A 22,161-nucleotide genomic window follows, 5' to 3' on the forward strand; every position below is an offset into this window, starting at 1 on the left:
TCACAATCAGCAAATCATCTTACGAGCCCTTGCAAGATCCTGACAGCCGGAGTAAGATTTGAAACAGCTAGAGTTTTATTCGCTCATCTAGGTCTATAAAATACGCTTTCTAGAGGGGTGGAGTTTTCTTGAATAAAAAAAAAAATCATCTTATGAACCATTCTCTCCTCTCCATTTATATTTATAAATAAATATCATGAATTCTAATGCATGACGTGCTCGATGCAAAAAAGCTTGAATGAATTCGATAATCAATATAACAAAAACCTGTTGTAATATTTAGCAACCGTATCGTCCTTTTCTTGAAGTTCTACAAGATCATTAATAAAAAAAAACTAAACGTGGCTGGCTAGGTTCAAAAGAAGGATTTTCCAACAAGGCAAGGCAGACAGAATTTTCTACTCGTTTTTGTTCTTTCTTTCCAAGTCCATTTTATTTCCACGGCAGACCAAATGCAAAAGAAGTCACATCCACATGCAAAGCAGAGACCGAACACAAACAAGTTGAAACCTGAAACAAGATGAAGCCCAAGTCAGGCATCTGTTGCATTTTCCTTCTCCGTAGTTTTCCCTTCTCCGCTAATATGAAAGCCCTCGATCTTTTGGGCAACATCGTCAGCAGAAACCTCCACTTTCCCAGTTGGTCCGTTCCCAGGAACAGAATCATTCTCATCATGAATTGCAGGGCCCAGTTGCCATATTCTGATGGTTCCATCTTCGGATCCTGATGCATAAGATTCTCCTCCAGGTGAGAATCGCAAACAATGAACAGGACCATGGTGACCCTTGTTGCATCCTGCAGATAAAAACCGCATGCAAGATGGTTAGAACTGAAACTTCAGATCAGCAAAGCATCACTGTAGAATATGGCCATATAGGGGCCATCAACCAATAGTACTAATAATCATATATTCAGCTCAGATAGATCATTTTCACATCTGGTTGAAGACTTGCAAAAGAACATGCAGCCCATAGCATTGGCGGTACACAGCAGATATTCTGATAGCTAAACTGCTTCGAGTTGCACCTCCATGCATAACTCACATTAAAAAAAAAAATTGACATAAAAGTTTCATGGACCATTGTTTTTAAACTCTAAATTACCCGTTCGACAAGAATATACAGCACAAAGATGCTAATCACCAACTTTTTGTGTTTAGATGTTGATTTTTTTTCCCAAATAGAAGCCATAGCAGTTGCACATACCGATCTGTTCTCCTGTGTGGAAATCAAAGACATGGATCCACATATCTTCTCCTCCAGCAACAAACTTATTACCAAGTTTTGGTTCCAATGAAGCTGATTCCACATTGCATGGCATGTCATAGCTTTTCACCAATCCAAAGCTGGAAAACGAAAGGAAGAAATGTTAGAAGGGAATGCCTACGAAAAGGAAAGAATCCAAATCACAACTTACTGATTTGCATCCCAAAATTTAACTGTAGATCCATCAGCAGTAGTTATATAGCGACCATCCCGACTCACTTCAGCACTTGTTACAGGTGACTTTGTTTCAAGAGTTTGAACAATTTTGCCACTTCGGACATCCCATAACCTATACAGTCAGAGATCAAATTAAAAGAAGAATCAAGATACAATGATGAGTTGATGAAAGACTTCTGGCCAATAATTGAAAAGGAAAAGAAGAAAAACAATTGAGTAACTTTTCTTCCTTCCATGATGTTGGTGATAAAGATGATGAGGATCTGTACCAGTAGATAAAAAGAAAAGGCACGCTTTCCAATAGACTGTTCAAGGTGAAACCATGCACAATATTGAAATGTTTTTCCTTCAAGTATGATAATGAGAATACCAGGACCGAAACTAAGCCTACAGAGTCCAGATGGAAATAATTCTAAATCAAAGGCATGCTACTGCAACCAATTAGTACATCTAACAGTGCGTGCCTAAGTGCTGAATCTAGTGTCTATTATTAGTGAGCATGGTACTGTAATTTATTGGGAGACCATCTCCGACTAACTTTACTGGAACAGTCTCTGATCAAAGCCCATAAATTCTTATCATTTGATCACTTTCTAATAACACAGAAATGCATACAAATGCATTAGCATGTAAGAGAATTGGATAACTCATCAAATTAAGTTTAGTTCGCATATCCCCCCCAAAAATTTCTATTTCCTATCATGCTTATTATTTAAGAGTATGACTATACAGCTCTAAATTTTGAGCTAAATAGTGTAAAACAAGTTTCATTAAAGATTTTATTGTTAAAAAAAATAAAAAATAAAAAATAAAAAATCAAATAAGCTTAATGCATTTACAATTACCTTCTGTAGTAGGATAAGACAAGATTGTATTCACATATCCTGTCTTTAGAAATACTAAGCTTAATGACACAGACTGTATTTTGATACTTCACAATGACAGAATCTCAGATATAACAAGATATAATACCCTGGTCCAACCAGTCAAAAAACAAAGAGCAAACACAAATGAAAGCAGGTAATTATATGACATCATATGGAATCAGACTTGATACTGGCCATACCTCACACCACCAATATCAGTACAAGAACTTAATATGGTCTGATCACTGTGAAGCCATGCAACAGTTCTGATTGAACCTGGTGAATTGTCAACTTCTCTTGGGGGTGCATCTGGACGATTCAAGTCAAATATACGAAGAATTTTTTCAACTCCACCAGTAAGTAGAAGGTGTGTATCCTGCACAAAGAACAACTCAGATATTGCATGTGCACACTAGACACAAAGGAAAATGCCACGGAAACAGATAAATATTTTTCAACCAGAAACTATTTTTTTATTAATATTTAAACAAACCCACGTAATTAACTTAAGTAATGCAAATAATACACAGGGATCAGATTATACAAACCTAGAACCAAATAATAATTTTCCAAAAAAGTAAAAATCAAACAGAAAGGATGTAAAAAGCAAAATCAAATGGATGGTATAAAAATACAATGGAGGAAAAGAGATCCAGCTGAAAAAAATCTAAGGTTACCCTCATAGCATCTGGCAAGAAACCCAATTCAAACTAGATTGAGTTTGTATTTGCAGAGAACCAAAACTACGTAAATCAATGTATAAATAATCTGCTTAGTTAAATAACTTTAACAGCCATTGAGACACCATTAAAACTTTTGAAGGCACTTTCAAGCAAATAGCAGAAAACAACATTGTTATAACTGCTACAATCATTTTGAATTTGGTTTAAGCATCTTCTTTGATGGATCAATCATATGTTGACTCCTCTAACATTGATTAGCAGGTCACTGTCTTTAAATGTGAAGACTATGGACATTTAAAGAACCGAAAAAACAAACAAAAACAGACTCAAGGAATAAGAAAGTAATAGAATAGAAAAGGTTAATTCAATTCTACCTCTGAAAATGTGCATGCTCGAACAATATGCTTATGCTCAAAAGAGTGTAATTCATCCCCTGTCAATGCATCCCACAGTTTTCTGCAAACAATACACCAGACATATTATAGAAACTCTCTAAATTTATTGAGTTCATAATTTGTTGATCGTGCAACATCTTTGCACTAGCCACCATGGGTGCAAGCATGAGAGAGAGAGGGTCTTAAAGAAAATTGTCTTAATAGAGGAGTACACGGGTCTCTTGAAAGGAATTCAAAAATTAATAAATATTCATGAATTTCAAAATATAAAAGGAAGGGATTTTAATAACATACGCAGAAAAATCAGCAGAGCCAGATGCTGCACGCAAAGCACTAGTGTCCAGGCAGCAACTCCACACTGCACCCTTGTGCCCCTCAAATGTTCCAATCCAATCACCAGTCTCCCCATTTCTCAACATTGGACTAGAATCTGAATTTCAAAGGATAATATTATTCTGAAGTGAGGAATTACAAAGTCCCGAAGAATAGGGGTTCAACTCCGATTTTCAGTTAACATTTGACTAATCGACCATCATGCAAATCCTAGTTCAGTTTTTTTATGACTAAGTCCACATTTGCACAAGGAGTTGACAAAATGATCCACAAACCTTTCAGGTTATCTTGCATTTGGAAGAAGTGGTGCAGCAAGGAATAAAAATAATGACTATTTGATCCTTTGTTGCCATAGAAAATAAGAGAAAGGAACTTCTTTCATTTCCATTTTCTTTTAAACAGGGAAATTTGCAGATCCAAAACCCGATTCAAGAATAAATTGACACCTAATTTACACTTGGAAAAAAGTTGATCACTAATAATGTAGCCCTCATATTTTCTCATGCATCAAACTTCATTAACAACTAAAACTTTAGATAATAATCCACCTGTGTCTTCTAACGTTGGAACAAGCTTACCCTTAAGTAACCATGTAAGCAAATTGAAGCTACATTTCCAAATAACAAGACAAACAGCAAAACTACTTGAAGAATGCCTGATTTACAACTAAACTTGCAGTTACTCTAATCAAAATGTCCACAGGTGAAACATGGAAACAAGCAGAAGAAAACCCGATTCAGAATTACATATGGGATCCAAATTCTAGGTTAAACAGATAATAAAATAATCAGCGTTGAAATATGGGTTCCGAGTCTAAAATAACAAAAGATCACTGATTGACTATCTAAAAATAAATTCGACTGCAATAAAATTCAGGGTTAATACCAGTCAACAAAAGCTAGACCAAGCTTTCAACTAAGCCATAGGTAACAGAAATGAACTGACAACCTTAATGAGGAACGACTAAATGACAATGCAAAGGAAATCCAATTGCTTAATGGAATCCAAAATCACAGTTAACAACAGATGCCCAAATGAAAATGGATAAAATTCACCGCTTAAAACAACAGATAACCGTAAAAAAGAGAGAGAGAGAGAGCAGGCATACCCTTGCTAGCACTGATGAGAAAGAAGCCATCAGGAGTGACAGGACTGTAAAACAAATCCACAACAGGACGTGAATGTCCATGGCACACTAATGGCACTGCCACCTTCTTCTTGTCCATTGTTCCCTCTCAACAACAACAGCAACAGCACAAATTCAACAAACCCCAAAAACCCTTATGGATCAACAATTCCAAGAACCCAACCCAAAAAAGAAAAATGCTTTACTCTTTATTCATTTATTTTTTCTTTGATACACAACCAAAGCACTTGCACAAAACCCAATTCACCTGTTCAACTACACAACATAATTTGATGTCAAAATTAATCTCCTTCTCTCCCCATAGTGTAGAATGGAGAGGATGTTGCTGGCTTAAGCTATGATTTACTCTTGCTTAGGCTATGTCAAATGTTTTCTATGAAAAATTAATTTTACGAACACATCAAAAAAGAGGAAAAAGCAATGAAATGAAAATTTAAAAATAAATAAAAAAGATTGAGAGTAACCGCTCTGTGAGGGCTAATCGCAGAAGAAAATGAGATGGGGGACTGGATTTATAGGGTTGGTTTCCCCCTTTTCTTTTCTCTTCTTCTATTTTCCCGTTGTTTAATTGTTTTTGTATTTTTTTAATTTATAAATAATATGAATTAAAGTAAAAAAGTAACGTTAACTAAAAGTAATTTTATAAATTAAAATAGTATTACCTTTTTTACCCTCGACTACTTTACTGCCATGTTGTCATGTACATTTCCAAATCATCATGTTGTTTAATATCATTGTCATTGCTAGGCTGCAGTCGGATAACCATTTTTTTTTTTTTTGACATAAAAAATTATTCAATTATTATTAATGTGTTTTTTAATAAAAAAAAATATAAACTATATAGAGATTGATATGATATAATCTAATTAAATTTACATGTTTAAAGATAACTCAAATGATCGATAAAAATATAGTTTGAAAAAAAAATCAAGATGATATATTTTTATAAATATTAAAATGACAATATATTAAATAAACTCGGATCAACTCGGGTTAACCTGTCAAATTTGTTATCTAGGTTATGAGACCCTAATAATCTTATAGAAAGAAAATAAAAAAATTATTAAATTCAATTCTCAATCAATCCAACGTTGAATAATAAAATTGAAAACAAAATTTAACTAAAAAATAAGTCGAGTCAACTTGGGTTAACCTGTTATATCTAGGCCATGGAATCAGGAAAAATATAGAAAGTAAATAAAAACAAATTATGAAACTCAATTCTCAATCAACTCAATGTTGAAAGATGAAATTAAAAAAAAAATCAATTAAAGAAACATAAAAAACTCTTGAGTCAACTGAACAAATCCATCATTCAGGTCATGAGACCGAGATAACTTCATTGCGCAAACCAAAATAAATTATGAAACCTAATTCCCAATCAACCTAATATTAAGGATGAAATTGAAAAAAATACAAAAAAAAAACTTGAGTCAACTGGCCTAACCCGCTACCCGGGTCATAAGATCGTGACAATCCATAGAAAGCAAATGAGAAAAATTATGAATCTCAATTACCAATCAACTCAATGTGAAATGATAAAATTAAAAAAAAATAACTTTAGTCAATTCGGGTTAGAAGATTAAGATAACTCTATAGAAAAAAAAAAGATTATAAAGTTCAATTCCCAATCAAACTAATGTTGAAGAATGACATTGAAAAAAAAAATTCAATAAAAAAGGACAAAATATTCAATTCTCAATCAACCCAATCAATCTGGCTAACCTGTAGAACTCGTGATCCTAGAAGATCATGATAACCCTGAATAAAAAAAATAAAAAAATAATTATAAAGTCTAATTCTCAATCAATCCATTGTTAAAGGATGAAGTTGAGAAAAAATTAATTAAAAAATGACCCGAGTCAACATGGTTAACCTACAAAACTTATGACTTAAACCACTAGACTGAGATAACTTTATAGACAGTAAATCAAAATAAATTATGAAATTCAATACCTAAATTCAATGTTGGAGAATGCAGTTGAAAAAAGAACAAAGTATAATTTTTTTTAAATAATAATAATAATAATAATAAAAAAAAAATAAATAAAAGTCCTCGAAATTGTTTAGGACCAAAATAAAAAAGACCTTAGCATTTCACTATTTATTGCTAAATTAAAATGCCAAAGTCTTTTAGAGTGAACCACAGTAAAAAAAAAACCAATGTTGGATCATTTTTATGTCAAAAAACCTGAATGATCTGTAAAAATATAATTTGACTCAAAATAATTATTCAAGATGATATTTTTTTTTATAGAAATTGAGACAACAACATCTTAAAGTGAATCAGGTCAATCTGCATGTCATAAGACAAGGATAACCCAATATAAAGCAAATTGAAATAAATTATGAAGCTCAATTCCTAAACAATCCAGTATTGAATGATGAAATTGAAATAAAAAAATAATTAAAAAAGGAAAAAAAATAACTCGAGTCAATCTGGGTTAACCCGCCAAACTCGCGACCTAAGTCATGATATGAGAATAACCTCATAGAAATAAAAACAAAACAAATCACGAAGCTTAGTTTCTAATTAATCAAATGTTGAAGGATGAAATTAAAAGAAAAAAAACTTGAGTCAATCAAGTTAACTTGTGAAACCTATGGTCTGAAACATGAAACTGAGATAACCTCATAAAAAATAAATTAAAAACAAATATAAAATCTAATTATTAATAAATATAATATTGAAAGATGAATATAAAATTGAAAAACAAAACTATAAATTGAAAAAAAAAATCCTATGAAAAAAAACCCTACTATAGTGAATAGTGTTTTGTGAAAAGGGGACAATAAAATCTCCTCCTCTAATTTTTATTTTTTGTTAATGTTAATATTGTATTAATCTTGACATTTCTGTAAAAATTGTTTGATAATTTCTTAGTTGGAAGATTTTTTTTTAAATGAACAAATAATTATGAAAATCCACTCGTGTAAACGATTTTGATTGCTAAATAATTATTTTGTAATGGATAAGGATTCAAAGGAATTATCAATTAAATTGAAGCACAAAAACTGAAGTGTTAGTAGAACATCAAATGATTTTTCATACAAACGAAGATTTGAATGTTATATTCTTTAATCAATTCAATGTTATATTCATTAATCAATTCAATGTTACTACTAGCCTACAGTTTCATGAAATGATCCAACCAGTATTTCATTGTAATTATCTTTTAGTTATAATTAAATTTAAATTTCACTATGTCAAATTTTAATAAGCTTTTAAATCCAAAATCAATTTTTTTTTTTTTTATAAATGCACTTAGATATTATTGATTGTAGAAGTAGATTCTTTGATATAAAAATGTATTATAAAGGTTTCCGATCACCAAAATAATTATTCTTGGTATTCACGGGTTCCTTGCAACGAGAGAAGTTTGATGATGGTTTTTAGATCCTTAATATTGCCTAAAACAAAATAAATCTAAGCCAGGAAAAAAAAAGTCTAACTTGATTTGAATTTGAATTTTTGGTTTTTTTTTTGGGGGTTGTTTAGGTTGATGAATTGATTTCTAGATATTCTAAAGGTGATAGTAAGATGTTTTTGGGTTGAAATGGCTTAAAAATTATTTGAGGGAAAAAAATCTATTTCTTTGATTTTCCAGCCACCATAGTAGTGTCCGAAATTTGGGTTGGCAGACGACAAGTCGTCTATCTTTGTTTGGGCTCTTTTTTGGCCCTTTGTTTTTATTTTATTTTTTATATTTATGTTAAATATAAATTTCTTTAAAAACAATATTAAACCTTGTTGAGTTCATAACCTGGATAGTATGTTTGACGAGTTAAACTATAATGTCTAGGTTTTTGTTTTTGTTTTTTAATGCATTTCTTGTCTCTCTAGTTAAAAAAAATATTTTCATCATTTTTTATCGATGATTTATTTCTTAGTTAAGTTAAAACTAAAAAAATAAAAAATAAAATTTCACTCTTTGTTATCAATGATTTACTTTTGCTATCTCAGTCTCACACACATGTCTTGGTTTTTGTTCTTCAAAAGAAAATTTCGTACAAAAAAACTCTCATGCTCTTTATTGTCATATAACTAAATGAAAAATAATCTTTGAGATAAAATAATTATTGAATATGATGAAGTGTATGCCTTGCGTTGTGAGTTTGACTGATTGACTAAAGTTCATTGATTTTTTTTAATTAAGTGTTTTTTTTTATCAATTTCATCTTCAATATTGAGTTAATTGGGGATTGAGTTCCTAATTTGTTTTATGCAAGATTATCCTCGTGAGTTTCATAGGTCAACTCAGGTTGACCTAAGTAAATTCAATAGGGTTTTGTTTCAATATTAGATAAAAATATCATTTATAATGCAACTGATTTTGACCTCATGGCTAAAATCTATTTCTTGTTTAGGAGACATGTTAGTGATGCCTAGACGTTTTCTTTTCGTGTTCAAATTTTTTTTTTAAGAACCGCGACGTAGCATGGGCTAATTTTATTATTATTTTTTCAAACAAAGAATTTATTCTAATAAACAAAGCTATTAGATACGTAGCCTGTGTTGCGAGATCAAATTTCTTGATCTACATCTATCTCTATATTTCTTGAGTTTAGTTTTTAGTTATCATTAATAATTTTTTTTTATATTTTATTGGGATGTATAATCCTTTAATTAAATAAAAAAATTATTCAAAGAAATAGATTTATTAAAAAAACTGGGTGCATGACCCGTGTTGTGAGATTAAATATATTGATTCACATATATCTCTTGATTTTTCAAGTTTAATCTTTACTTATCATTAATAACTTTTTTTATATATATATTTATTGGTACGAATAATTATTGATTTATTTAATTAGATATATAAGCTTTTTGATTTTTAATTAAAAATTTTTTTATAGCAAAAAAACACGTTGAAAAAACTTGCAAGCTCATTTTTTCTCTCAAAATTAAAATTATTTAAATAGTAACAAAGCACGGGTCAATAACTAATGCTTATTCCAGAACATGTTTCCATTGAGACAGCTTCCATTTCCTCGAGTTGAGATTAACTACCACAAAAGACCCTCCCTAGCCCAGATTAATACTCCGAAACCCACTCTCCCTGGATTGCCAATCGAACTTCCATCCACATCAAGCTTGACAAACTCAACATCGGGTCACTGCCATGAAAATTCAACATGCACATTAGCCACCGAGCTAGACCTGTTCCAAGCCAAATGAAAGTCAGTAGCCGCACAATATATATTCCTTAGGAGCCAAACATCTCCCTTGTACAACTCTCCAAGGACAAAACAATTCCTCTGCCTCCATATCCACCACAAAGCCGCTAGGAACAAGAACCCATTATCCGAATCAGCCATGACCGTAATCCACTCTACAATGTCCGTGGTCCAGAAGTTGGGAGCAGTGCATATCCCCAAGGTTACCTTAATTCTTCTCGGCCCAGCACAGTCCCCGCATACAATGGGCTGTTTCTTCATACGCTGTGTGGCATCTCTTACAGATTGCAGTACAAGCTAAATTGCGTGCGCCACCATAAGGGAAGCAGGAGGTAAACTTCCGTGGAACACAAGCCAGAACAAGTACCTGATCTTTTCTGGAACTATTAACCGCCAAAGCCATCTCCATTTATGTTCCGAATGAACAGTCCTAGCTAGAGTGGGAAGTTAGCCAAGAATAGGCTACTTTCGGAGTATAAACCCCATTAGCTGCTGAACCCCAATTAAGGGCTTAATTGGTGAAAAATTAAGTTTGGGAGCCTAATTTGGGTTTAATTGAGAAAATTGAAATTTTAAGAGACCAAATTTAATTTTTGTCAAGTCATTTGATTGAAATCAGGGGTAAAATTGCAAGAAAATCAAAGTTTTAGGGTTAATTAGGGGTTAAATTGAAAAAATTCACTGCTAATGATCAATCTGCAAAAGGCACCGAACTATGAGGACCCAATTGATGAAAATCAGGGGTGAAATTGAAGAAAATTGAAAGTTTAATGGTCAACTGAGAGTTAAATTGCATAAATCCAAGACTAAGGACTAATATGAAAAAGACGCTGAAATTGAGGTTGATATTGTAATTCGGCAGGGGAAAAATTGTATTAAATCAAAAGTTTGGAGTCAATCAGGGGTACAATTGAAGATATCAAAAGCCGAAGGACCAAATTGAACTTTGACCAAAATCCCTAATTCAAGGTCAAAACACGTTGCTTTTGAATAGTAAAAAAAAAAAGAGGAACCACACGACACATCGTCTGGTTCATTGTTCATTGTCTTCTTCTTTTGACCCGAAAAAGTTGCTTGGATAACTACTTTTCAGGGGCATTTAATGTTTTATCTCTCAACCAAACCGGAAACACCATGCACCACCATGATGGGCTGACATTGTACTACACCCCAGAGTAGGTCATGCCGGCCAATTGTCCTTATAGCTGCCGCGATGCCCCCCCAAAGTGGCTAACCTGACCAATCTTTAGCAGCCAACTTTTTCAGTCCATGATAGCAATTTTGAACCAACGGCTGGGATCCTTCTGGGTTGAATTAAGGGCCAAGATTTGGCACCATTAAAGACAACATGTCCCTCTTCCATCCCCTATAAATAAGGTTGGATTCCATGCTCCAAGCATGAAGAAAATTGGGTCCAAATTTGGTGAAAAACCAAACTTCCCCACCAATATTTCTTTCCAGACGACACTTCCTTTTGTTCTTTCTCTCTCACCGCCAACCTTCACCATTGCAACCACCAGCTCCACGACCAAGCCACAAGTATCTCTTCCACGCTAGGTGAGCTTGTCTGCCATCCCCTTCACCCTTCTCTCTTCTTCTTCTTCTTCTTCTCCTTCTCCCCACGTCCACTGTTTATGCATGAACAGTGGATGTGAATTATAATTCATGCCCTGTTCATGCGTTGTTTCGGGCCGGACCAATTCTGTCCCAACCCAAATGGCTAGGCCGGGTCCGGCCCACCTCCTAAAAAAAGAAGAAAAGGATTCGCTGGGCCGAACTTGGCCCAAACCCCCTTTTTAGGCTAATTTCAGCCAAACCCATTTGGGCCAGTCGACCCAATCCGGTTGGGTCCAACCCAATTAGTTGGGCTGGCCCAGGCATTATATTTTATAATAATAATAATAATAATAATAATAATAATAATTATAATAATAATTATTATTATTATTATTATTATTATTATTATTATTATATTATATATATTAAAAAATGAAAAAAAATCAAGGGTCATTTCAAAAAAATTGTGATTTTCTCACATGTTTTTCTACCAATTTTGCATAATATCGGGCTGTATATTTACACTGTAAGATACAAATCCAGTATTATAATACACAGTTTTCTTCGAAATGTTTCTAAAATTTTTTACAAAATCCAAAAAAACTCCAAAATTTTGAATTAATTATCCTATTTCAAAAAACAAAAAGCAAAAAATATTTTGTTTTCATACATACGGTCAAATCCTAAAATTTTTCCAAATATATTTTTCATAAAAAAACAAATATTGCATCTTTCACATGTTTTAAAATGCAATATGGATATCGTAACCAGTTTAGAATTATACATTGAGATTTAGCCAAAATATTAAAAATCCTTCACCAATCATTTTATTCACTTTATATTTAAAGTATCAGGATTTAGTTGCAGATTTTAGTACATGAGAGTGTAAAACTACACAATAGAGTATACCTTCGGATATTAAAGATACAAAGTGAAAAATAAATTTGATGTCAATTTTAGACCTTAGAATGGTTATGATTTTAGCCCAATAAGACAGAGATTTTTTTATGAAAGGAACCTTATCCAGACTCTCACAAACTATAAATTTTTAGTAAGTATAATACTAGATGAGAAGTCTAAACTTTATCCAAAACTCTTTTCTTTATCAAAAACTCTTTTCTTCATAGCAACACCCATCATCCTAACATCACCCCGCGACACTTTGATTTCCAGATAGTGATGGTGGTGTTTATCTGTAACAACATTAGCAACTAAACAAATAAATTAGGCTAACGTTAGAAATGAATATTTAATGATGTTTGTCATCCTCCGCCAATATAAAATATTTTTAAGTGATCCTTAATCTGCTCTCTTCCAATTTGTCTGGGAAAACAAAAGGAATAAAACAATTGGGAGTCATTGATTGCGTCAACTGTAAAGATCTTTCTCCTGTCGGTAACTCAGCAAATGAATATTCGACAGTCATAAGCAAAATTTGATGACCGACTAGTCAAGTGTAGAAGATACACGTTGCATGAAAGGGTCCACAAAATGGAATCTATAGTCAAATCAGAATTCTCTTTGTTGTCTCGAAAACTCTCTACTTTTTGTCAAATGTGAGGGGAATAAAACAAGAACTGCAGTATCCTTTTAGAATTAATTATGTTTTTCCTGGATACAATCAATATGTTCTTAAATTGTCAATGAAAACACTGCTATATATATATATATATATATATATATATATAAAGAAAAACCCACCATTGGTGCATAATCCTACACAGTTGTGTGTATGCATGTGTTAGCTAATTTCTACCGTGTATATTTTCCTTGAAACCTTGAATAATTCGGCATCACAACTTGCAAGGAACGTACTTCATATTTTCTTCATTTTTGTTCTTTGGCTACACCACAAACGATTCATCATCACCATCAATTTCTTATGAATGAATGAATGGAGGTAATATTTTATCTGAAAGCTATCAACTTGCATAAAACTCTTGTTCTTTTTTGTTTTTGTTCTTTTTTTTGGTTTCATATGAACTTGGAGGCTCCAACTTGGGGATGATATAGATTTTTGTAAAATTGCGAGTGTAACTTGAGGTAGACACCTTTGGGCACATATAAGCCAACATAAACTAGTGAAAGACAATGAGCTAATTCTTAAAACGCTTTAAAACTCCTTTTCTTATGAATGAATGAATGGAGGTAATATTTTATCTGAAAGTTATCAACTTGCATAAAACTCTTTTTTTTTTTTTTTTTTGTTTCATATGAACTTGGAGGCTCCAACTAGGGGATGATACAGATTTTTGTAAAGTTGCAAGTGTAACTTGAGCTAGACACCTTTGGCCACATATAAGCCACCATAAACTAGTGAAAGACAATGAGCTAATTCTTTTTTTTTTTTTTTTTAATTCTTAAAACGCTTGCTAGTGCTGATGATATAACGACAAGCAACCTACCTGGTTACCTAAAGGATACGATGAGTGATGAGCCAACATTTGTTTTTTAAGATTCTTATAAATAGAAATATTCTTAAAAAGTAAATTGTGTTTGCAATCGTGTTAAATTTAAAAAAACTTGGGCTTGATAGTTAGTTAAGTCTAAAGTAGCGTGAGTCTGATAGATATGTCAAACTCTCACTCTAACTTGAACTTGACAGTCAGTTAAGCTCAAGATAATGTGAGTTTGACATGCCAAGCATTTGGATTCAATCATTACCAAGTTCTAAGGTCATATACTTGATCGTAGACGATTCCTTAAAATAAAAATATTGAAGGCATGATAAACTGTCATGTCTCTTCATCCAGAATAATCATTCATATTGATACAATTATTTCTCTATACTCATAAGTGTATACAAGGTCTCTTAAGGGATCTATCATACTTGCTATCTCATTAATAGTATATAAGAGATATTTGTCTCTCATTAATGTCGTCGAAAGCATATGACTTTTTAGTCCTTCTTCCCTTCTCTAAAAACGATAAGGTTCAAGAGGTATAAATACCTCCTGAATCATCTAGGTAAGGGTTCAGAACTTTTTATCTCTTAAGATAAACTTATAAAGATTTCAAAGCATTAATCAACTTAAAACTCAATAACAAATATCTTTGTTCCTTAAATTTAAAGCTTTTTTAAGTCATTTATTGCCTTTTCCATAAATATACTAGTTAATTTTATCATCGGAGAGTCTTTAAATTTCCTTAATTGAGACTATTTTTACTGGTGCTAAAATTTTTACCATAAACCTGAAATTCTCTAGACTAAAAGAAAAAATCCAAATACCTGAATATATTGATTAATCACTATTCCAAACACTAAATAACCTATTATTTATATATATTTAATTTTAAAACATCATCAATAAACGATCAAGATTGGACAAGATAGAATTCTTTGGATAAAATGTTTTTGAACTTTTTCATTCCGAACTGAATAGAAGATAATTTAGGTTATATAAGACCATTTGATAATTTTGGGCCAATTAAAAATATGAGAAATTTTCACGCTAGTACTGATGGGTGAGATCCTTAGGAGAAGCATACTTGTTATCAATTACATGTATATGCAAGCTAATTTAGAAAATTGTTTAAAACATTCGTACTCAAGGCTTTATATTAAGATCTCTATCCAATTCTTTTTTCATATTTATTCAATACCATAAATTAATATTCATACATCTTGCTTAAAAAAATCTATATCCAATGAGTTACTAAATAGTGTTGTAATCTTCTTCTTCTTCTTCTTTTGTAATTTATTGGAATGAAATAAAACTAATAGCTTTTAGTCAGATTTCCATAAATATTAAGCATATATATATAATGTGCATGTATTCTTTTATTTGAAGGGAGGATTCCAATTCAAAAACCTGGCTAGGAATATGATTGCAGCTGTTTTTTAAAATGTATTTTAAATTATATTTCATACTGAAATGCATTAAAATGATCTAAAATATAAAAAAAATAAATTTTTAATAAATTTTTTTTTTAATTTTTTAAAAATATAAATTGGCCTGCGTTTGCAAATCGTGCTCTTATATTTCAAAAAGCTAGATGTTACTATCAAAGTCCTTTTCCACGTTTGATGAAAAGAGGGAACAGTCGATTTTCTTAATATTCGGTGGCACTAATTACTCCTCGTCAATGCCTAATGGTATACCGCACCACGCGTTTTTCAATTTTAAACTAAGACCTGTTTGTTCTTACGTTAGAAAAACGTTTTTACAAAAATTAAAAAAAATTAATTTAAAAAAGGAAAAAGAATTCCACTTGGAGTGTCTCTCGGGCACTGTGGGGATAATCAGCTGGATGGTATATGTAATATTCGATTTTTGTTAATGCAGTACCTCATCATAATAATCTTCTCAATGCAGCCCCTCTGCTACACGTCTTTCAATTGCTTCAGTTCCTCTTACAGTGTTAAATGGGCTGTTTGATTTTAGTATAGGATTAATTGGATATCAATTATGTGGTATAAAAGGTTTTTAAGGAATTCTTTTTAATATTTTTTCTATTTAGTTTAGGAAATTAGATAATATACTTAATAATTTTGTTTTTTTCTCGCTTGTTTAGATTGATTTTTATTTTATTTAAGAACTTATAAATCTTTAAAGAGACAGACTGCTTAAAGAAAAATATTCACTAATAAATTTTAGATTAGGGTTTTCATATGGTGGATCTATTAGCATAATTTTGTATTACCTCTGTTAGTTGTCTTTCTTGTATTGTTTCCTTCTATATCGGCTGTTATCGGAGCTTTGCATCAGCTAGTATTAGACCTTAACAATTTCTAGTGGTTTTAGTTGGATGTCTAGAGGATGTATATTAGAACCCAACGATTTATATTTGCTAGTTGTTGTATGTTGTTAAATAACAATGGTTGAAAGGGATCGCATAACAAAACTTGCTTGTATAAGAAGGGATGAGAGGATTCTCCCTCGAGAAAAAAAGACATTCAAGAACTAGTATGTTATTTCTGTTTGTATCAATTGTTGTTATTGAAAATTCTGGTAGAAGAACCTATGATAGAACGACCCGCATAAAGATATCATGTTAAGGATCCATGATGGAGTAGCCCACACAAAAATATTGTTTTTTTCTTGGCTTTAAAATAACTTTTTTTATATATTTTTAAATTATTTAGATTTGCAGATATTAAAAATAAATATTAAAAAATAAATAAATAATATTATTTTGATATATTTTATATCAGAAAAAAATTTCTTTTAAAAAATATCTATTATGATAATAACAAACAAAGCATCGGTAAAAATCAAAATAACTTGGTCCGTGTTAAAACTTAAACGACGTGGATAAGATGCGACCGTGGGAGGGCTGCATCAATGTAAACGAGATTGCAGAAAAGTCCTCTACAAGAAGCCGCCAGCTAGAGAAGAAATGTTATTCCACACAAACGCACATTTGGTCTCTGTTTCTCCATCGAAATTCCTGGTGAACTTTCCTCTTTGGAAGGAAAAGCCAGCAAGCATTCTCCCTAGCATTTCTTTCTCTGAATCTCTCTTTCAGTACTACCATTTTACTCATACAAACTCGCACATTTCTGCGCTAACCTGAGCGTTTCTTGTTCACTTCTTGGCTGCATGTTCAAGACTTGATTGTTCTGGTTTTCATGTAACCTTGTTTAAATTCTGCTTCTGGGCTTCCCTTTCCTTTTCTGTTTCCTGTCTGTGAAAAAATGAAAAGCGAACGTCTGGTTGTTTCGGTTACAAAATCTGTGGTTGGATGCTGATAACATGCAGGACAAAGCAACAAAACTATATTTCTTTTCTCTTGATTTCCTTCTTTGTAAGTAAAAGAAGTAAGATTTTTCTCGATCAATCCTCCTGAATGTCATCACCTCAGCTTGGAAGTGCAAGACATTATCTTCTTTCTTTTTTTGTTGTCAAGATTTCCTCGTTCACCCACACCCCTGTTTTTTTCCCCCCTCTTTTTTGAGTTGATTCGTCTTCAGTGTCTTTTTTTTCGTATCTGATACTAATAATATCTTTTAATTCAGAGATGGAGCACATTAAAACTCCGTTTAAAGGTATTCTAAACGATGTTAGAGGAAGAGCAGCCTGCTATAAACAAGATTGGGTTGCAGGCATTCTTTCTGGATTCGGGTATCTATTAATGACTCAACTCGAGTATAATATTTCCATCCTGTCTTTGAAATATTATCTAAATTTTCTTTCAAACTTTTCTGACAGTATACTGGCACCAACTACATATATCTTCTTCGCTTCAGCCCTTCCTGTTATTGCCTTCGGCGAGCAACTTAGAAGAGATACAGGTTGCTACTTCCTCTCCTCCTCATGTTCTCCTAATCACGCTTCTTTAGAAAAGTATAACCCAGCAAAACGTGGATATTCTCACTTGTAGAAATTGTAGTGCTTCCCTTTTTTTTACTTCAGACAGTTAAAGACTAGGAAAGTAAATGGTAATCCTGAAAAGCACAACATTATTTTGCCTCTGATAGAGTGCAGGATTTAGGCACCGTTTGGTTTTTTTTTTTTGGCTTAAATTTAATTTTTTTTTTATGTGTTCATATTATTTTGATGTGCTAATATCAAAAATAATTTTTTTAAAATAAAAAAAAACATTTTGATACATTTCTAGACGAAAAGTACTTTGAAAAACAACCACTACCACACTCTCGAACAATCTATTGCGGCGTGGTGCATAAAAGGTAAACCTATAAAATGAAATCCTAAGGATATATTTGATTTCTTATTGACTTAATCTCCTTGCACTATTAGCTGCAATTTTCTATCTTAATCTAAGGTCCATGATTGCATTTAAGGAGTTTGAAAGTAGTGTAATTTCTATAATTTGCTGTTTGTAGATGGAAGCTTGAGCACAGTAGAAACTTTAGCTTCTACTGCTCTTTGTGGCATCATACACTCAATACTTGGTGGGCAACCTCTATTAATATTAGGAGTTGCAGAACCCACTGTTATAATGTACACTTATCTGTACAACTTTGCCAAAGAAAGGGAAGAATTAGGGAAAAAACTCTTCTTGGCGTGGGCTGGATGGTATTGGAAATTTGTTTTGTTACTTGCTTAAAATTGTTTCTTATATTTGGGTTTTTTGATTCATTCATTTTTCTGGTGACTGCCGCAGGGTTTGTGTCTGGACAGCTCTTTTGCTGTTCCTTCTTGCAATATTCAATGCGTGTGCTATAATCAATCGGTTTACTCGAGTAGCAGGCGAACTTTTTGGCATGTTGGTTGCTGTTTTGTTCATGCAAGAGGCTATCAAGGTGAGTACAATCAATACAAAAAAAAAAAAATGTTTGAGTGAGTGAATAGCAACTCGATGAGGGTGATGCTACTAAAATATGTTGCACAATGTTTGGATCACAGGGCATGGTCAGCGAGTTTGAAATTCCCAAAGCTGAAGACCCGAAGCTAGATAAGTATCAATTTCAGTGGCTTTACACTAATGGACTTCTGGGTATCATATTCACTTTTGGCCTTCTTTATACTGCATTAAAAAGTAGAAGGGCAAGAGCATGGTGGTATGGCACAGGTTTGTGAAGCAATCCTTAACAATTTTGCATTTTGGTTAGAAATTAATACGTGAACACAAGGAATTTGAAATTGTTGCACGATGTTGTCCAGGTTGGTTTAGAAGTTTTATTGCAGACTATGGTGTTCCTTTAATGGTTGTGGTGTGGACAGCACTTTCATTTAGTATACCAAGCAAAGTTCCTTCTGGGGTTCCCAGAAAACTTTTTAGCCCTCTTCCATGGGAATCTGCATCCTTACATCACTGGACTGTCATCAAGGTAACCAGAACTTGATTGGAATTTCTAAGGCAGCAATTTAGCAATGAATCATTCTCTTTTTTATTTACTTGTTTTGTGCATGACCGTTTTGTCTGCTTCTAGACACTTGCAGCTAATATCTATTGTCGCATCAAATTACAGGATATGGGGAATGTCCCCCCAGCATATATCTTTGCTGCCTTTGTTCCTGCTGTCATGATAGCAGGGCTATACTTTTTTGACCACAGTGTTGCATCCCAGATGGCACAACAAAAGGAGTTCAATCTTAAAAATCCTTCTGCGTATCATTATGACATCTTGTTGCTGAGCTTTATGGTACATACCATCCACACATGTTAAAGCTGGCTATTCTTTCCATTATGTTTCTTGAAAACTTAATATTCTACTGTTGACTGATTGGTTTCAGACTTTGCTTTGTGGATTAATTGGGCTACCTCCTTCTAATGGTGTTCTACCACAGTCTCCTATGCATACTAAGAGCCTTGCTGTCCTCAAAAGACAGGTCAGATTACAGAATCTCGAAGGAGAACTTCTTAAGGTAATTAGATGAGCAGCCTCTAGATTCTTATACGATCTGTTTGATCATTTACAGTTGATTCGAAGGAAGATGGTGGAAAGTGCCAAAGAAAGCATCAAGCAGAAAGCTAGCAACTCTGAAATCTATGGCAAGATGCAGGATGTGTTCATTGAAATGGACAGCAGTCCAATTGTAAGTTCTTTGATCAGTACAAACTTAAGCATCGTATTGAAAATAACATTGTAATGCCTCCTACACCCAAAAACATGAGCATTTTCTTACAAATGACTTGTACAAGTTGTATGTTTAAAAATTCTAAGAACATTAGTTTGTCTCCAGGAAGATGGTAAAGTTCCCAAATCCTCTCAGCACATTAATGCCAACACCATGATTTTCTGATATGCAGACTACAGTAGTTAGAGAGCTGGAAGACCTGAAGGAGGCAGTCATGAAAGGAGAAAATCCAAAGGATACATTTGATCCTGAGAAGCACATTGATGCCTACTTGCCTGTCCGAGTTAATGAGCAGAGAGTAAGCAATTTTCTGCAGTCACTACTTGTGGCAGCATCAGTGAGTGCTGTGCCTGCAATAAAGTTGATACCTACATCAGTCCTTTGGGGATATTTTGCTTACATGGCAATCGACAGTCTCCCTGGGAACCAGTTCTGGGAAAGAATGCTACTTCTCTTCGTTACACCTGGCCGACGCTACAAGTAAGTTCTTTGTTATTCTGAGTTGTTGACAATTCAACTAGCATTTTAGAATTAGAGCACAGTATTCTCAAATCTTGTTTTGTGGAATCTAAAAAACTAGATCGAACCAAAATTGTTCTATTTTTACTCAGCATTTCGGAAAGTTTATATTTTTGGGGTAAAAGAATAAACCAGTACTTGACCATTTCCTTCAAGATATTAAATTCATTATAAATGTTAATTGTTTTAAGAAACTTCCTGATTGCAAGTAAATACTACTTCATCATTCTGATATGTATTGTTATTAGCTGCCTATGATTTACCAGTTACATCTGTGCCTGAAATTCACTTTTGGCAGGGTCTTGGAGGGGGTTCATGCTTCTTTTGTGGAATCAGTTCCATTCAAATACATTGCCATATTTACAATCTTCCAATTCGTGTATTTCCTGTTCTGTTATGGTGTGACATGGATTCCGATAGCTGGAATCTTGTTCCCTTTGCTGTTCTTTGTTCTCATCAGCATAAGACAACACATCCTTCCTAAGTTGTTCTGTCCAAATCATTTGCGGGAACTAGATGCAGCTGAGTATGAGGAGATTACCGGCACCCCACGACTTTCTCTCAACCTCTCTTTCAAGGCATATTATTCTCCAGATCTATCAAGATATCTTCTGATACTTTGTAGTTTTCGTCGAGTTGATAATAAATTCATGTGGCATTCTATCAGGAAAGAGAAGCACATGTTCTTGGAAACGAGGAAGGGGAAGTGGAGATGTGTGATGCTGAGATATTTGACGAGCTAACTACCAGCAGAGGGGAGTTGAAAGTTAGAACTGTAAGCTTCAGTGAAGAGAAAAATACTCTCAGGTATTCTGGTTTCTTTACTCCTGAGAAGTACAAGGAAAAAGTATATCATGTTCAAGAGTAGGACTATTGGTGCTATGCTACATCTGGGAAGCACATGTTTCCTGAACGCGCACAAGTGCGTTTCAAATTTCTATATAAGAATTTGATGCTTACAGGTTTTTTTTTTTTTTTGGACGTTGCAGGTTTATCCCGAGGGTGCTGTCCAACCAGAATGAGACGATAAACCATCTTGGTCAGGACTAAAAAATTTAAAGAGTGATAATGAAAAATGATACTTCAATAAGGAGAAAAGAATCCCATCATGATAGTTACAGAAAAAGAAAGACAGAGAGAGAACAGACCTCATTCGAAATGTTCTTGAAAGAAGCGAAGCCAGCCAAGAACAGATCATTAAGTTTAGTCCATTAAAAACCACCACATCCTCTAATTTCTAGTCCCTTTAATATTCAACTCCAAATTAGCGTTGCAATAGAACTACAAGATTCCAAAGGTGAAATTCTGTCACATCAATACCATCTCCATTATACAAAGAACAACTACAAACTACATATTTTCCACTAGTGAATACAAGCAATGGCTGGATTTCTAACTGAAAATTGTTATTATTGCTCCTACTTTTGATGTGAAGTAATCGATTGCGTATTCACTCTTTTCTTCCTTTATTGTTTAGTTATCTCCAATTTCCCTGCTGTAAAACACTGGGGCTTTATCAACTGCCATATGAAGGAAAAATGTACAAGTTAAAAAT

At 33.1% G+C, this 22,161-nt stretch overlaps 2 protein-coding genes across 4 annotated transcripts; one reads left to right on the forward strand and one right to left on the reverse strand.

Moving 5' to 3' along the window:
• Window positions 1–234: 234 nt before the first annotated feature.
• LOC7478372 (uncharacterized) lies at window positions 235–5,412 on the reverse strand. Its single transcript, XM_002303229.4, has 7 exons — window positions 4,828–5,412; window positions 3,681–3,816; window positions 3,366–3,447; window positions 2,509–2,684; window positions 1,417–1,554; window positions 1,206–1,345; window positions 235–795 (listed from the first exon to the last, which is right to left on the reverse strand). The coding sequence occupies exons 1-7, from the start codon at window positions 4,943–4,945 to the stop codon at window positions 533–535; spliced, it is 1,053 nt and encodes a 350-aa protein (XP_002303265.1). The 5' UTR covers window positions 4,946–5,412; the 3' UTR covers window positions 235–532.
• An 11,451-nt stretch (window positions 5,413–16,863) lies between these two features.
• LOC7478371 (boron transporter 4) lies at window positions 16,864–22,075 on the forward strand. 3 transcript variants are annotated; one of them, XM_024596555.2, is made up of 14 exons: window positions 16,864–16,995; window positions 17,561–17,666; window positions 17,754–17,836; window positions 18,389–18,581; window positions 18,670–18,808; window positions 18,912–19,077; window positions 19,170–19,336; window positions 19,478–19,651; window positions 19,743–19,838; window positions 19,929–20,045; window positions 20,260–20,567; window positions 20,905–21,184; window positions 21,274–21,413; window positions 21,596–22,075. In XM_024596555.2, the coding sequence occupies exons 2-14, from the start codon at window positions 17,563–17,565 to the stop codon at window positions 21,654–21,656; spliced, it is 2,028 nt and encodes a 675-aa protein (XP_024452323.2). In that variant the 5' UTR covers window positions 16,864–16,995; window positions 17,561–17,562; the 3' UTR covers window positions 21,657–22,075. The 3 variants fall into 3 exon arrangements, with proteins under 3 accessions (XP_024452323.2, XP_024452322.2, XP_002304164.4); XM_024596554.2 differs by having other exon boundaries at window positions 16,903–17,349; XM_002304128.4 differs by having other exon boundaries at window positions 16,903–17,666.
• The last annotated feature ends 86 nt before the right edge of the window (window positions 22,076–22,161 follow it).

The sequence above is a fragment of the Populus trichocarpa genome, chromosome 3 (assembly GCF_000002775.5).
Source record: "Populus trichocarpa isolate Nisqually-1 chromosome 3, P.trichocarpa_v4.1, whole genome shotgun sequence".
NCBI classification, from domain to species: domain Eukaryota; kingdom Viridiplantae; phylum Streptophyta; class Magnoliopsida; order Malpighiales; family Salicaceae; genus Populus; species Populus trichocarpa.